Source organism: Nyctereutes procyonoides, unplaced genomic scaffold (genome assembly GCF_905146905.1).
Source record: "Nyctereutes procyonoides isolate TBG_1078 unplaced genomic scaffold, NYPRO_anot_genome, whole genome shotgun sequence".
NCBI classification, from domain to species: domain Eukaryota; kingdom Metazoa; phylum Chordata; class Mammalia; order Carnivora; family Canidae; genus Nyctereutes; species Nyctereutes procyonoides.
In genome coordinates, this window is record NW_026575132.1 from 13955580 (window position 1) to 13971384 (window position 15805).

General features: G+C 41.0%; 1 protein-coding gene across 3 annotated transcripts in view; it reads left to right on the plus strand.

Moving 5' to 3' along the window:
* PARD3B (par-3 family cell polarity regulator beta) overlaps positions 1 to 15805 on the plus strand; it is a 991638-nt gene that overhangs the window by 681813 nt on the left and 294020 nt on the right. For all 3 annotated transcript variants that reach the window (XM_055345407.1, XM_055345409.1, XM_055345408.1), the window contains 2 exons: positions 11346 to 11552; positions 12299 to 12542. In XM_055345407.1, coding sequence (XP_055201382.1) covers positions 11346 to 11552; positions 12299 to 12542 — 451 coding nt within the window. The remainder of the gene's footprint in view (positions 1 to 11345; positions 11553 to 12298; positions 12543 to 15805) is intronic.

Here is a 15805-nt window from a genome sequence, read left to right on the forward strand (position 1 = left end):
GCTTTTCCTCCTTTGTGGAGTGCCTTCTCACCTTCTGCTTGTGTTTGACCCACCTTGAAGGACAAGTTGTGCTTTGTTCATTTATCCAGTGACTGAGGATCAGGGTGCTTTGTTCTCTCTGGAATTTTCACGCGTCTAACACTGCCCCAGCCCGGAACTATGCTATGTGTCAGAGTTCTTGGCTCTGTAGTCTTCAGCATTGTCTATCACCCCGTAACCCCAAAAGTCTATGATGCTGCCTGATTTGTCCTTTTGTTGATGGTGTAATGGGTTGGTCTGGGGGGAGGAGAGTTGCTTAGCTCTTTACTTGTCCCAGACATGGGTATTCCCATCAAGTGATTTTAGCATTTGGTTTCTTTATGGAAAAGACCTCTTGAAGAAACAAGGCTTTGGGGCTATTGAAAGAAGTAAAGGGTATAGAAGATGATTTGAAAAGTGATGAAAAGTCTTAAACAATACAAAAAATAATTAGTTTTGAATGAAGAGTGAAAAGTCAAGGCTAATGATGTCCCAGGCCCATGATGTATGGCTATGGAAATAGAAATCCTCTCGGCATTCTGTTGGTTGTAAAGATATCCTCCTAATGAGTGTAAACATTGCTCATAAAAGAAGACATATGGCACAAACTAATGTTTACTGAATACTTATATGTGCCAAGCATCATGTTTGAGCTCTGTATCAGATAATCCCCCAACGTACCCTGTGGAGAAGGTGTAATCATTATCTCTGTTTGACAAATTGTACAAATTTGTCATTATGACAAATTATAAAATTTGTAACAGATTTACAAATTACAAAATTTACAAATGAGGAAATTGAGTCAAAGGCATAAGCGCATCAAAGGTAACACAATTAGTATAGAATGGGACTGGAAAATGAACCTAAGTAGTCTGATGCCAGAACCTGTGCTTGTTATAGCTGTTGCTCTAAAGCTTAAATTATTACCGCATGCTGAAGAAGCATTTACTTGGTGGAGCCAAGAGATAATATGGCACCCATTGGTAATATCACTCCCCAGAATGCCAGGAGTCAGACATTTTTATTTTCTGAAGTTTGGTGATCTGTGTATATCTTCAGATAGATCCCTCACAAATGTGAAGGGACTTCTGTTCATTATCTGGTGTTATCACTTCGTGTGTGTCCATCTTTGCTCAGCACATGGATTATAACATCTTAGAGGAAAGTAGGCACCTTATCTTTTATTTCTGAGGCTTCAAAAAAAGTGGGAGAAGCTTAACTCATGAGTTGTCATAGTAAAGAAAGCCTTACAGAGCGTCTGAGTGGCTTTGCCAAATCAGAAGGCCAACATTTCTTTGTCTGTAAACTCAGGGAATTTTAAAAGGAATTGGAAGAGAATTGGGTGAGTGGTTATTCTGAGATTTACATGAGATATATAGTACTGAGATACCACCTCTCAAGAATGGTTCTCAAGTCATCAGGGAAAGAGAAATCATAAAATATCATTGGAAATTGCCCAGATTCACCTTAAAGTACAGAATTCAAAACTATCTGCAACAGATGCTGTTTCTTCAGTCAAGCATCAGAGGAAATGATTGATTTGTGTCTAAGCCTGGGGACCCAGAGAAGATAGAAATATTGAAACTCAAAAATGACTCTCCCCATGATAGGATACTCATGGCATAAGCAGCAAGAAGAGACCATCAGCTCATACCTGATACAATGCCTGTTACCAAAAAGATAAGAGATAACAAGTGCTGGCAAGGATGTGGGTTAAAGGGAACCCTTGTGCACTGTTGTTGGGAATGTAAATTGGTACAGCCACAATGGAAAACAGTAGGGAGGTCCCTCAAAAAATTAAAAATACAGCTACTGTGTGATCTAGCAATCCCACTTATGGGTATCTATCTGAAGGAAATGAAATCACTCTTTTGAAGAGGTGTCTGCACTTCCATGTTCATTGCAGCATTATTCACAATGGCCAACACATGAAAACAACCCAAGTGACCATCAATGAATGAACAGATAAAGAATACACAAGTATGTATATGCAAGGGAATATTATCCAGCCATAAAAAGATGGCAATCCTGCCATTCTCAACAAGGATGGAACTTGAGGGCATTATGCTAAGTTAAAACAAGTCAGTCAGAGAAAGGCAAATAGTGTATGATTTTTTTCATATATGGAGTCATAAAAAGCTAAATTCATAGAAACAGAGAATAGAATGGTGGTTGCCAGGACCCTAGTGATGGGGGAAATAGGGTACATTGGTCAAAGGGTAAAAATTTCTAGTTATAAGATGAATGAGTTCTGGGAATCAAAGTGCAGCATGGAAACTATAGTTAACAGTTCTATATTATATACTTGAAAGTTGCTAAGGAAGTAGATCTTAAATGTTCTCACCACACATACCAAAAGATGGTAATTATGTGAGGTGATAACTAACTTCACAGTGGTAATCCTTTTACAATATACATGTGTATCAGATCTTTATTTGCACCCCTTAAACTTCCACAATGTTCTGTGACAATTCTATTTCAATAAAAAAAAAAAACAATATAATGTTTACCCAGGGTAAAAAAAAAAAAAAAAAAAAAAGCAGAGACTCACAGGAAGCAGTTCATTTCTCCAAACTCCTGCCCTCTCTGAGATGCAGTCATTCTAGAGCCTCATCTCACTGAAATGGATGGTGAGTGAAATTGCTCCCATTACATGTTATTTTGTCCTGCCCTTTCACCCTCCTTCTTCGTTTGTGCTCTCTCTGGACATGAATGTACAAGTGAATTTGGATAAGATCAATTGTGTATGATACAATCTCATGTTGTACAGGAAAGAACTTGGTTCTTTGTAAATTATAAAGCAACAAGGAAGTGTTAGTTACTATTATATTTCTCTTCTGTTAACCTTAGGATCAAGCAGAGTTCTAAGCCAAAACACTCATTGATGGCTGACTTAATTTTGGTTTGACACTTTAACATTAGATTTAAATCTTGCTTAAAACATATCCATAGAAAGATTATTATTCATACTCACGCCAAACTGAAAAACACACTTTCTATCAGCTCTATAAATAACTCCGTAACTGAGAATTTGAAGTGCTTTTTTAAAATACAATCAGCTCTCAAAAGGGGAGAAAATGGTAAAGCAAAAGTGCAAAAATAACGTTTGACCCTAAAAAATATAGGTACTCAATTTACATAACACCATGTAAAAACATCTTTGTGTGTCTTCATCCAAGAAATCAATCCTTTTGACCTTTTAGTTATGCTAATGGCTTTAAGGAGACTTATTAGAATTCTTTATATTATACTTTGAGAGTACTATAGTCTAGAACCACATAGGACAGAAACCACTCAACAAGCAAAAGCAGCAGAAAGATGTGCTGTTGATGCAAGCCATACAAAGAACAAATGGTAAAAGGAAAGGATGGTGTGGGGAGTAGAATCACAGACACTGTTTGTGTTCAGAGTGAAAGCCTGTTACCAAGGTATACAAGAGCTAAAAGACAGATAGGGGTGTTCTTGGCGATGGGTAAAAACAAGACTATTCAAAGTGCACTCAAGGAGGTAGAAATGGCAGAAAAGGTTAATATTACAAAGAGAAGTTAAGCAAAAGGAATGAGTGGTAGAAAAAGAAAGGCAAAACATAGAGAAAATGAATGAATAATTATGGATAGAGCAGAAATTATTAAACCCTGGAAAATGGCACCAAAGGACCTCAGGTCCTCATTAACAAAGAATAAGGCACTGTGTGAGCGCTTTGAGGAAGTGAAGCAAGTCTGAGGCGTGTTTCTCTAGGTAAAATTTGTTCCCTGTCACAGCACACCGGAGAAAAGGGTCATCCACGTGCTGTAACCACCCTTTATTTTCACCTTCATTTATCCCTACAACAAATATTTATGTAGTACTTCCCTGTGCTGGGGATACCAAGTCAACAGAACTAAGAAAATGATAGGTGGCATTTATTGATCCTATTGATCCTGTTTCACAGGTAGAAAAGCTTGCTACTTTATACAGTTTATTGGACTCTCAAATAAGTCTTTTTTCCTCCCAGTTAAATAATAAAAGTAATTCTATTTTGTTTTGTTTTATTTAAGTAGCCCTATTCCCTTTTGGAGACCAATGCTATTTCTCCAATTTTTAAATTTGTTATTATCTTGAATGCCAATTGTGAGTTGTCATGGTTTTTTTTATTACTAAGTAAGAGTTTCCCAAATAAGCTAGATAAGCAGAAGATCACAACAAACCACACTATTAGGAATGAGTTTGTCTAAGTTCTTCAGTTGCCTCAACAGAATCTGTTTAGAAAAATGGTTATATATGTATTGTTAAAATAATTTACCCATTAAATTAAACCAGAGTCCATTTCTTTATCCACAAAATAAACATTAAATGAAAAAAAGTGTCACAAGAATGTTTTTTGGTGCAATACAGTCACTGCTCCTTACATATGTTGCACATAATATGTCCAGGAAAGGAACCAAAATGGGGCATATGATTTCAACTTTCAGTTTATAAAAGAAGGAACTTTTAGTAACAATTTAACTTGTATAACAACACTTCGCAAAGATTTGAAGAGTTTGGGAGGGCCATACCCACACTCATCATCAAAGCAATGTGTTACATTTTTTCACCTAATCTTCCTGTATTTTCTCTAGATATTTTCACTTTAAAATAGACAATGTTTGGAGACAGAATAGGGAGAGATTATGCAAATGTATGAATCTTAATGAGAAGTTCATTATTGAACATTTGACATGAATTTCAAGAAATGATAAAAGACCCTGGGATTTATGAGACTTAAAAGAAAAATCTCTGCTCCTGGAGAACTTGGAAATTGCCAGTAAAAGAACTGAGACCCAAATGACAGCAGATAATGTATAAACCAGATTACATTATGGCCTATGGTAATGAATAGGAAACGGGGCACAGTGATAAGCTTGGAATGATGATCAATATTTGGAATACTGAGATAGGCAAGAAGGTAATTAGGCCCATTATGGACACAGTTAGCACAGATAACATAATTTGGGAAATTATACATTTGGATATTACGGGGAACTTTTTTTTCTGGGCTAATGGATTTGCAATGATATCTATTAAAGCACATAAGACATTTTGCCTCTAGGGGAAACTACTAAAAAAATCAAATATACAAAATTTTCAGTTAAGTGTAATCTAAAATAAAAAGACAAAGCAGGATGTATTGAAGAATAAAGTGGTGTTGTGACTTCCTACTTGGAATTTATAATAGTTTTTCATTCAAAGAGTTTTAAGGCTATTAATTTCACATCACAACTCCCCATGAAGCAAGTAAAGCATTTCTATTGTATTTGCCCAAGTTCTTTGCTCATAATACAGCAATGCCAAATTGATAATGAAAGCTATCTTGAAGAATTCCTGGCCTTCTTAAGTTTCATGCTGTGACCCCTGAATAGCATTGCAATCATCCTGATCCCCAATTTACTACTGGGCACAATTCCTTTATTTTAGAGGGAGGAACACTAACTTAATTAATTTTCACTAAGTGCCTGGAGGGCCATTGATGTTATTGAAATGTGCAAATTAATATATTATTTATCCTTAATTTATCAGAAGTATTTATTAATTATAAAGCTCTAACTGGGAGAAAATCTTACCACATATCTGAAAGTGAATACCTTCCCCCAAATAATTCCTTATGTTCTAATAAGAATGTATTGGAAGCAATTTCATCAATAATGGAAGATCCAATTACTGGTCTTCTGGATTAAGGCATTCTTTTATTGCAAGATTTTAATGCTAGAACGGGAAGTTCAAATATTGCCAATGAAATCTCAGACTAATTAAATGATTATAGCCTTAAGGAAAGGGCAGCCGAGACTCCACTCTCAGTCTTCCCAGTGATAGTCTCTATATGTAGTGAACAGATGGGTACCATAGACCTTATTTCAAAAGAAAAAAATATAAGAAGTTGTTTAAAAAAAATCAGGTCAACTTTTGAATAAAAAAGAAACGATTACTGTTTCTCTATGAAGCCCTTTTCAGCCTTTTGTGGAAGGAACAGTTGTATTTAAGAATGCGATGGTGAAGGGGTACCTGGGTGGTGCAGTCAGTTAAGCATCTGACTCTTGGTTTTGGCTCAGGCCTGATCTCAGAATCCTGAAATCGAGCCCCACATGGGGCTCCATGCTCAGGGCAGAGTCTGCTTGACTTTCTCTCTCCCTTGTCCTCTGCCCTTACCCCTGCACAGCCCCCCATAAATAAATACAACTTTTAAAAAAGGAATGCAATGGCAGACTCAACCAAATTATGCTAGGCCTTCTCTTATTCAGATGTTTAGAGATAACACAAAAATAATAGTGACAGTAATCATCACCACTGCTTTATGAGCATATACTATGTGGCAGATACTTTTCCATGCTTGTCCTACCATCATTTTAAAGATAAGGAAACTGAAGCACAGAGGGGTTAATAACTCAGGAAATATGCAACAGAGTGGAGGTTGTTGGGATGTTTCACAGCTTCCTCTCTTAATCACTCACTATTAACGACACTCTCGACTTTTATTCTGTTCTCCTAGTCACCTTCCTGTAGGGAACCAACAGCAGTTTGCAGCCATAGGGCAGGGCAGGAATCCAAGACTGAGTCAGAGAAACTGAGGTCCACTTCCAAACAATCCCCAAGGAATGACTTTCTTTCTGTTTTGTAATATGTTGACATGGAACTTTCTACCTAGAAGGTGGGGGCAATGGGTTCTAAGGGTGTGAAGAGTCAGCTTTGTAGTGGCACCTCTTGACCTAGACAGTATCTCTCATGCCACCTTTTTATGCCCATTTCTCGCATGGAGAAATCCTCAGTCTTTTAAAGCTTGGTCTTGTTGTGTGTGTCCATTCTCTTCATAACACTGTATTTTTCTGGATGACAGGGAATAGTGAATATATCTAAGGTTTGGTGGACCAAAAGACATGATCCAGAAATCTCCCTCTATTCTTTGTGGGGAAGGCTTCTGGAACTCAATCCCGTCCTTCCTTCATTTGGGAATAGATGAATCTTCAAAAGTGCTATAATATCTTTTTTAAAAATGTTAGTGATATCTCTTTATAAGGCTTTTATTTTAAGGAAAAATTTGGCACATGAAACTTTAAGAATATTTTTTATGACCTTGAGAATAATTTTTATTACATAAGATTCCTCTTTTAACATCCTTGATAACTGTTCTATCATTTGTTTAAAGAAGTTTGTGGAGCACTTAGGTGGCTCAGTCAGTTAAGCATCTGCCTTCTGCTCAAGTCATGATCTCAGGGTCCTGGGACTGAGCCCCATATCAGGCTCCCCGCTCAGAGGGGAGTCTGCTACTCCCTCCCCGTATTCCAGCACTCTCTCTCACTTGCGCGCTCTCTCCCCCCCAAAATATATAAATAAAATCTTAAAGAAAAAAGTTTGTGTCTGTTAAGTTCATGTTTCTGATGGAAAGATGAGTTTATCTGAATTTTAGAGAACATAGTCACTGGACATAGAAGTCATAAGTTAAAAAATAAAGCTTTGCTAATAAAGTTTGAAAGAAGATTTATTCCTTGGCATTCACGAGTAAGTGAAGTTGGCCTGGAAATCATTGAACAATCAAATTAAGATTAGTTCTGTAGATGATCAGAATGGGACAAGTAAATGCTCAAATTTGGACAGAGTCCACCCACCCTGAGACTGATAACACATGGTATTCATAGATCACTCTCTCAGACAATTGCTTAAAATCAGCCACAGCCAATATCACATCAACTGCAGATGAAAATGTGAGGAGTCATCATATTTTGGGATGAATTCAATGGGATAGAGTGACTGAGTTTTGAATTTGATTAATTACTTTACATTATCCCTTCAGAAAGACCTCTACTTTTAATGGAAACCTAGAAAAAATATAATTTGTATAAATGATCAGGCTAAAATAGACAGTGAATCTTCCCATTCGAAGAGCTACAGAATTTCCTAGGTAATAATGTCAACTTATGTTTGAATTGGTGAAGGTAAGAATAAGGGAAGAGGAATTAAATGTAACCATTTATTGTACTCTGTACCATCTTTAAAAATATATATATATTATTTATTTATTTGTGAGAGACATAGGGAGGGAGAGAGAGAGAGGCAGAGACACAGGCAGAGGGAGAAGCAGGCTCCATGCAGGGAACCCCACGTGGGACTCGATCCTTGGTCTCCAGGATAAGGCCCTGGGCTGAAGGCAGCACTAAACCGCTGAGCCACCTGGGCTGCTCACCCTGTACCATCTTTACATGATTGGGTACTGTTTTGTTGGAATTTTGTGCTGATCCCCATCAATTGGTATCATCATCCTTCTCAAAACCACATCCCTCCCACAACCTTGTCCTTCTGCTGGGAGCCCTAGGACACATAGAGGAGATGTGGAACCCTGGTCAAGGCCCACATCACAGTCTTCTTTCACTTGGAACTTCAGTCCAGTGCCCCTGTGAGTCCTTGCAAAGGCATTCCTGATTTCAGATTTTCCTCTCTCACATCAGCCTGCCACCATTACCTCCTGTTGACTCCCCGGGAATAAATATAAACATTTTTTTCCAAGCCTGAAGCCCCCTGAGTACACATTTACAACCTAGGACTCAAACAGTTTTGCTTTTAACTTTACTATGTACTACATCCAGAACAGCTAGGTTGTAATTTTGGCTGTCAGTGGATGCTTCTAATTTGTGGCTTCTATTTATTTTTGTTAGTGAATTAATTGCTGGCTCTATTAATCCTGCAAAATCCATGAATCCTTAATGTTCAGTTTGCTTAGAATGAGTAACAGTGTATTTGTTCCTTCTCAAATATGACTTCTTGCTGAGCCTCGGATGAGCTCCTTCTCGATAGCGTGCCTTCTATCTTGGATGATTTATTCACTTTCATGTTCCCTGAAATTTATTGCAAAAGGTTGACGTGAATTCTTACAGTTTGGGCTCTAATATAATCTCCTGGATGGCAATTAATAATAATAATAAAAAAAAGATGGTTGCTATTGTTTACAGAGGAACTAAGCTTTCTCAGATTGTGTTCTTTATCTTCTGGTTTTCACCAAACTTCATGTCAGACATCCCTAGGGGTTGATGGTGTAAAATATTTTCTGTAAAACTCCAAAGCTTTTATTGTTGCTTCAATAACCCCAAACCTCTATGTTGCCTTTTGTTTTCTTGTCAGAAATGATCTTATTCAATTTGTTTCTTCAAATTCTCTTCCTTCCTGAGAACATTAGAAATATGCCTCTTTCTGGATTTAGTAGTAACATACTCTCAGTGGTTATGACTTACAAGTAGCATCTGAAATTTGTCCCTGAAGATTCTCGTAATCTTTTTTCCCACTTCATCTCATCTCTGTTGTGTTGATCGAAGATACACTATTGCCTGTGAAATGCAGTGTTTATTGTCATCATGTATATTGTTCAAAGTGCAGAACTGCCTCCTGTAAATTAATGATGAAACTAGAATTATTGCAGCATCTGATCTCTGTAGTTTGCCTGTTTGGCTAATCTTACCAGGACCAATCTAGACTAATGCTCTTCTTCTAGAGATGAGGACTCTGTGGGTCCATTCAAGTAGCTTGACTCTAACCAAGGAGAAGACAGAGGGCAAGTTTATCTTTATTTAGTCCAGAGCAGAAATGCTACAGTGAGGCGGCCCAAGGACGTTCCTACTTCTGACACAGACTGTGTGTCATTCTATGCCAGTTCCGCCTCTGCTCTGTGGGTGAGTTCCCTCATCTATAAAACGGGACTAACAATAATAGCAGTAGCACAACTGTCAGGATGGTAGGTAATACAGGTAAAGCTCGTGGAACAGGACAAAGTATGCCATGCGATGTTAGCTACTAGCACTATTGTCATTATTCTGATTATTAGTCCTTGGTTGTACTTCAGTATTTCTTGTATTACTGTTGTGTTAAGCAGCCGGTGGTGGTATTCATGGCAGTGGCAGTAGTAGAGGCAAAAATAGTGATGATAGTAAGAAAAGACAGTGTTAGTAAGTAAACTAACACTGATGACAGTAGATAGTAGATGAAAGGCAGATGATTATAAGAAAAGAAATGCCCTGCTCTGTGTGAGGCATTGAGTAAGATACGTTATTTAGATCATCCTTAGTACATACTCAGTCTATATCTACTGAAAAACTACAGAATCATTTATTCCCAGAAATGCAGATGTAGCCTCTGCATGGTAAGGATCTTTTCCACAACTGCAGAGGATCATGAGATTTAGCCCTGGTGGAAAAGGCCCCTGATAGAATTCCTTCCATCTTTAAAATAATCTTTGTGCTGCTGGTATTTAGCTGCATGACCCTGCTGTAGACAACGGAAGTCTGGCTGTAGCTGGGAATGGAGGGAGGTCACAGCACAGGGGAAGGGGCAGCTACACAGCCAAACAGCGCCAATGAAAAATATTACATATCAGAAAACAGATTACTAAAATTCATTTAGGTTTTATTTTTTTTTCTTTTTGGAACTGTATATTACATTTAAAAATTACCCCTTTTCCAGATACCCAAATAGAAATACAACTGGAAACAATAAGCATTGACACAGAAAAGTTTTCTTTCTTCCTTTGCTTTATTTATTTATTGACTGAATAAATTGTATTCATGATACATTAATAGCCATTAGAGTAAAGTGTTTAATCATAAAAATTATAGTCACTTCAGTGTTTGTTGATTTCTAGGCATAGTATGCTACTCAATAATCACAAAAATAGTCACGGAAATAGTAAAAGCTACAATGTAGGGGTCCCTGGATGGCTCAGTGTATTAAGCATCTGATTCTTGATTTCAGCTCGGGTCATGATCTCAGGGTTATGAGGTCGAGCCCTGCATTGGGCTCCACACTCAGAGGGAAGTCCGCCTAAGATTCTCTCTCTCCCTCTACCCCTCCCCGGCCCCCAGCTCTCACTCATTCTCTCTGAAAAAATAAATATTAAAAAAAAAAAAAGCTACAATGTGGAGAGCACTTGGGATGGGGTGCTATGATGGGTGCATCTTTGAGGCCCTGCATGCATGCGTGTGTATGCGTGCACACACATATACAGTCTCATACATGAAATCTCTATAAACTGCTAGGAACTTGCAAATACCTATGTACCTGTGTGTATGCACACTTAGGCCTATTTATCTAATATATATTGTTATTTTACATCTTACCACAACTTTACAAATAAAGGAAACCAGGGCTCCAAGTACTCACACCACTTTTTCAAAGTCACAAAAAGTTGGCAAAGCTAGGGTTGAACCCAAACCCCACGCACTCGACACCCCCTTTTTAAAGACACCCAAACAAATATCTCTGGAGCAACAGACTTTTCCAGTCTGCGACAGTACCCCATTAGGAAAAAGTTGACTTTTTTGGCCTTTGTCTTCCAGAATCTCCAAGCAAAGATTTCGGTCCAACTCTGGGTTTGAAAAAGTCCAGTTCCTTGGAGAGCCTCCAGACTGCGGTGGCTGAGGTTAGGAAGAACGAGCTTCCCTTCCACCGGCCCCGGCCGCACATGGTTCGAGGCCGGGGCTGCAACGAGAGTTTCCGAGCAGCCATCGACAAGTCCTACGACGGACCCGAAGAGCTAGAAGCTGGTAGGACAAAGCACTTCCTTACCCCCCTTTCTTCATCTCGTTATTATCCGCGAGTCCGAGGCAAGGATGTGTGCTTAACTACAAAGAAAAAATGATTTAAGGATCGCAATTACATTTTTGATATTAAAAGTAATTCATTCTCCTGATATGTTTTGCCCTTTGGCTTAACGAGCACGGAATTGGGTAACACAATGCGCAATTTATTTTACAGTGCAAATGCTAAAGAAGGGCTCTCCCTCACTTTCCTACAAGGACCGACTGTCATTTCCCCTTAGGGTAGGAGCACTAAGTATGCATTTCTCGACATTCTTACTGGAGTCATTAGAAGCAGCCCCAACCTGACGACTGCCTGCATTAATTGGGTAGAAGCAGCCGGGTTACCTTTGTGCTCCGAAGCCTCTCCTGGAAATAAGCTCGCCCCGTGTTTGCCGGCAGACGGGCTTTCCCAGCTGATCGAGGTTAACACGCTGCCTTCCAGAGGTGGTAGTGTTTTACCACGTACGTAGCCAACCTTTCCGATGGTTACCGCGGTCAAACCACCGGTGGTTCACCGACGCCCAACCCCAGGCCTTGCTTGAAGTAACCAGGTTGGGGCAGTCGTCTCTTCAAAGGGTACAAGTAGCCACCTGGCACGGTACAGCTCGGGAGTGCTTTCTTCGTTCTTCTGTGTTTTGCATTTTAACTTTTCTTCATATAGTAGCAGTAGGTGCCCCTGACCACATGTATTGATTTTTCTCTCCGCACAGACGGTCTGTCTGATAAGAGCTCCGTGTCGGGCCGAGGAGCTCTGCACTGCGAGTCCACCCCTCCGGGGAGCTGCGAGCAGGAGGACGTGGCAAGTAAAGCCAGCAGAATCAAAAAACCAAAAGAGAAGGAGAAGAAGAAGAAGAAGGAGAAGAGCAAATTGAAAGCCAAGGAGAAAAAGCTGAAAGAGGACAATGAAGACCCAGAGAGGAAAATCAAGAAAAAAGGATTCGGTGCCATGCTGAGGTAGGGGCTGGCCGGGCAGGCACGGCAGGCATGTGTGGCTTTCCGGTCTCCCCTGGGGAAGTCCCTCGTTTGGGCGCACCCAGGAAGAAAATGGCAAGCTCTCCCTCCTTTTTAGCTAAATGTGCAAAAATCTCAGTTATGAGCGGGCTTGTTCCTTTCCTGCAGAAGCAGAAGGGGCCTTCCTGGGTGGCTCTCGAGGCCCCTGGTGAGGACGGGAGGCTCTGATACATTTGCTGTGAAAGAAAGGCTCACGCCCGGTAGACACATGGGCACCGCTCGCAGCCCTTGGTACCGAAGTGTCATGCGGGTAAATTAAGTGCATCCTCCACCTGTCTGGGGAAAGCAAGAAGTGAGGGAGTCCCCAGCCGTTGCTTGTACAACACCCCATTTGATTTGGAGAAGACAGGACAGGTGGACCTCATGGTGCGCGCGGGCCAGGCCTGGAGCACGTAAGCCAGCAGCTGCAGGAGCCGGTCAGCACGGGTCACGGACTCTGGAGTCAGACGGCCCAGTTCTCAGTCCATGGCCCTCCACCCGTGGGCTGCTGGGCTTCCTGTGTTCCTTATCTTCCCTGAGCCTTACTTGCTTCACTTTCAAAGTGAGGCGAGGGTACCGCTCTCCTGACCCAGGGGGGCTGTGGGACAAGGTTTCCCCAGCCCCTGGGCCTGTCCCAGCAGGGCACCCTCAGAAAGCAGCTTTGTCTCTTCTGCGGCTGCTTCTACGTTTGCTTTGTTGATGTCGATTTGATGACCTCGCTCCAGCTGATGGCTTTCTGGTCACTTTGGGTACTAAAACCACCTCTGCGCCAGGGCCCAACACCTATCTAATGTTAATCAGAACTTCCCCTCCCTACCCCTCAAGCCCGAGGAGGGCCCTGCGATGTGGTGGCAGGACTCCACCTTCTGCTTCTCAGGCTCTGGACCCAGAGGGAAGGGAGGGAATTATTAAAACAGGGGTGGAGGGACCCCTGGGTGACTCAGTGGTGGGCGTCTGCCTTTGGCTCAGGTCGAGATTCCGGGGTCCTGGGATCGAGTCCCACATCGGGCTCCCTGCAGGGAGCCTGCTTCTCCCTCTGTCTGTGTCTCTGCCCCTCTCTCTCTGTGTGTCTCTCGTGAATAAATAAATAATTTTTTTAAAGATTTTTATTTGTTTATGAGAGACACAGAGAGAGAGAGAGAGAGAGAGAGGCAGAGACACAGGCAGAGGGAGAAGCAGGCTCCATACAGGGAGCCCGATGTGGGACTCAATCCCGGGTCTCCAGGATCAGGCCCTGGGCTGAAGGTGGCACTTAACCGCTGAGCCACCTGGGCTGCCCTAAATAAAATATTTTTTAAAACTTAAAAAATAAAAAAAATAGAAGAAGGGAAGAGCTGTACTTAACTGGTGTCTGGATCAGATATAATCTGGCTGTCAAGAGTCTTTGTGGGCCACTTAGCTCCTTACTTCCCCACTGACTTCCTGAGTCCCTCTGACCCTTAGCCTCTGACCCCAGACAGCATACCCTACGGTCTTCTCCCCCCTTCCCGCTGATGGATTGTGGTGTCAGTTGGAGGTGGCAGTGGCCTAACCTCCTTCTGCAGCATCTCCTTGGCTCCCTGGAATGGCTGACCTCTTGCCCTTCCAAATGATAGAAACACAGCTCGTTCCCATTGCTCCCCTCTCTCCTCTTCCTGCCATAGGGATGCCCAGCCAGCCTGGCATGTTCAGGCTTCTCCGGGGCAGGGTTGAGCTCCGTTTTGTGCCTCCCAGGCTCTAGAGCCACGTGCCAGACCCTCCCAAGCTTGCATGCATGGGGAAGGGAGAGAGCCAGTAAAGGTTTGCAAGTCTCAAGCAAACAGGGAGGATGACCATCCCCTTTCATACAGTTGCCCTCATTCTCTCAGCGGTAATCTTGCAGCCTCCTCACTTACTTTGTTGGGAGCACAAAGAGGAAACACCCCTTTCTGTTACTTTCTTTACTTCTAGAATTTTCTATCACAGAAAATCTCTCTCTCAATCTCTACCCTTCTTTTCCATGAGATGAAGGTAAGGGATGGGAGGTGATGTTGGTACCTCTTAGTCAACTCTTAGGAGACATCTCTTTTAAGAGTACTGGGTAGCATTTGTCATCAGAGATTTTTAGTTTAGGATTTTCTTTTCTTTTTTTTAGATTTTATTTATTTATTTTAAAAAGAGAGAGAAAGCATGCAAGTATGACTGGGGGAAGGGGCCAAGAGGGAGGGAGTGTCAAGCAGACTCCACACTGAGCATGGAGCCTGAAGCAGGGCTCATGACCTGAGCCAACACCAAGAGATGGACACTTAACCGACTGAGCCACCCAGGTGATTCAAGTTTGGGACTTTCAACTAAAATTTCAGGCAGAAAGAGAAAGTTCTATTCCATATCTGTTATTCATAATAATATATAAATACAAATATAATCTGTTATTGTATATAAATTTGAAGAGAGAGAGAGAGAGAGACTGAATTTGAAGCCACAAAATCATATTTGGGCATCACAGCTAATGTTGATACCAGTAGGACAAATCTCTCAGTAGACATTGATTTGTTTTTCCTCGTGGTCTCTATAGACACTGTCTTTCCTTTTGACATTCTGAATGTTAAACTTGCCCTTTTTCCAGGTAATTATTATGATTGCCAGAATTTGTGGGCTATGCTTTAAGCATCCTGATAACAATGGCAAACACAATGCAAATATATAGATGAGAATTGCCTTTGAATTTATGGAGGTCAGAGGTTAACAGTGCAGGCTCTGCCTGCGGAATGCTAAATTCAATCCCAGCTCTTCTGCTTATCTATCCAGGTAGCATTCAGCATACTATTAATTCTGTGCCTCAGTTTCCTCATCTGAAAATGGGAATAAGAATATACCATTATTATGAGAATTATGTTTGTTTAGTTACATGCAATGTGCTTATAGAACAGTGCCTGGCAAGAAATACACATTCGATAGATGTTAATTATTCTAGTCAGCAGAATAGTGGCCCCCAAAGATGTCTATATCTCAATCCCTGGGGCCTGTGAGTATGTCCTGGTGGCATGACAAAAGAGAATTATGGTGCAGATGGAATTAAAGTTGCTGATAGAATGACCTTAATATAAAGGTGAATACCCTGGATTTCCTTCAATGGCCCAAGGTAATTACGAGAAGCCTTAAAAGTAGGAGAGAAGTGACTGTGGAAGAAAGGTACAGAGGATGCAGTGTTGCCCGCTCTGAGATGGAGGGAAGTGGCCATGAGCCAAGGAATGAGGGCAGCCTCTAGA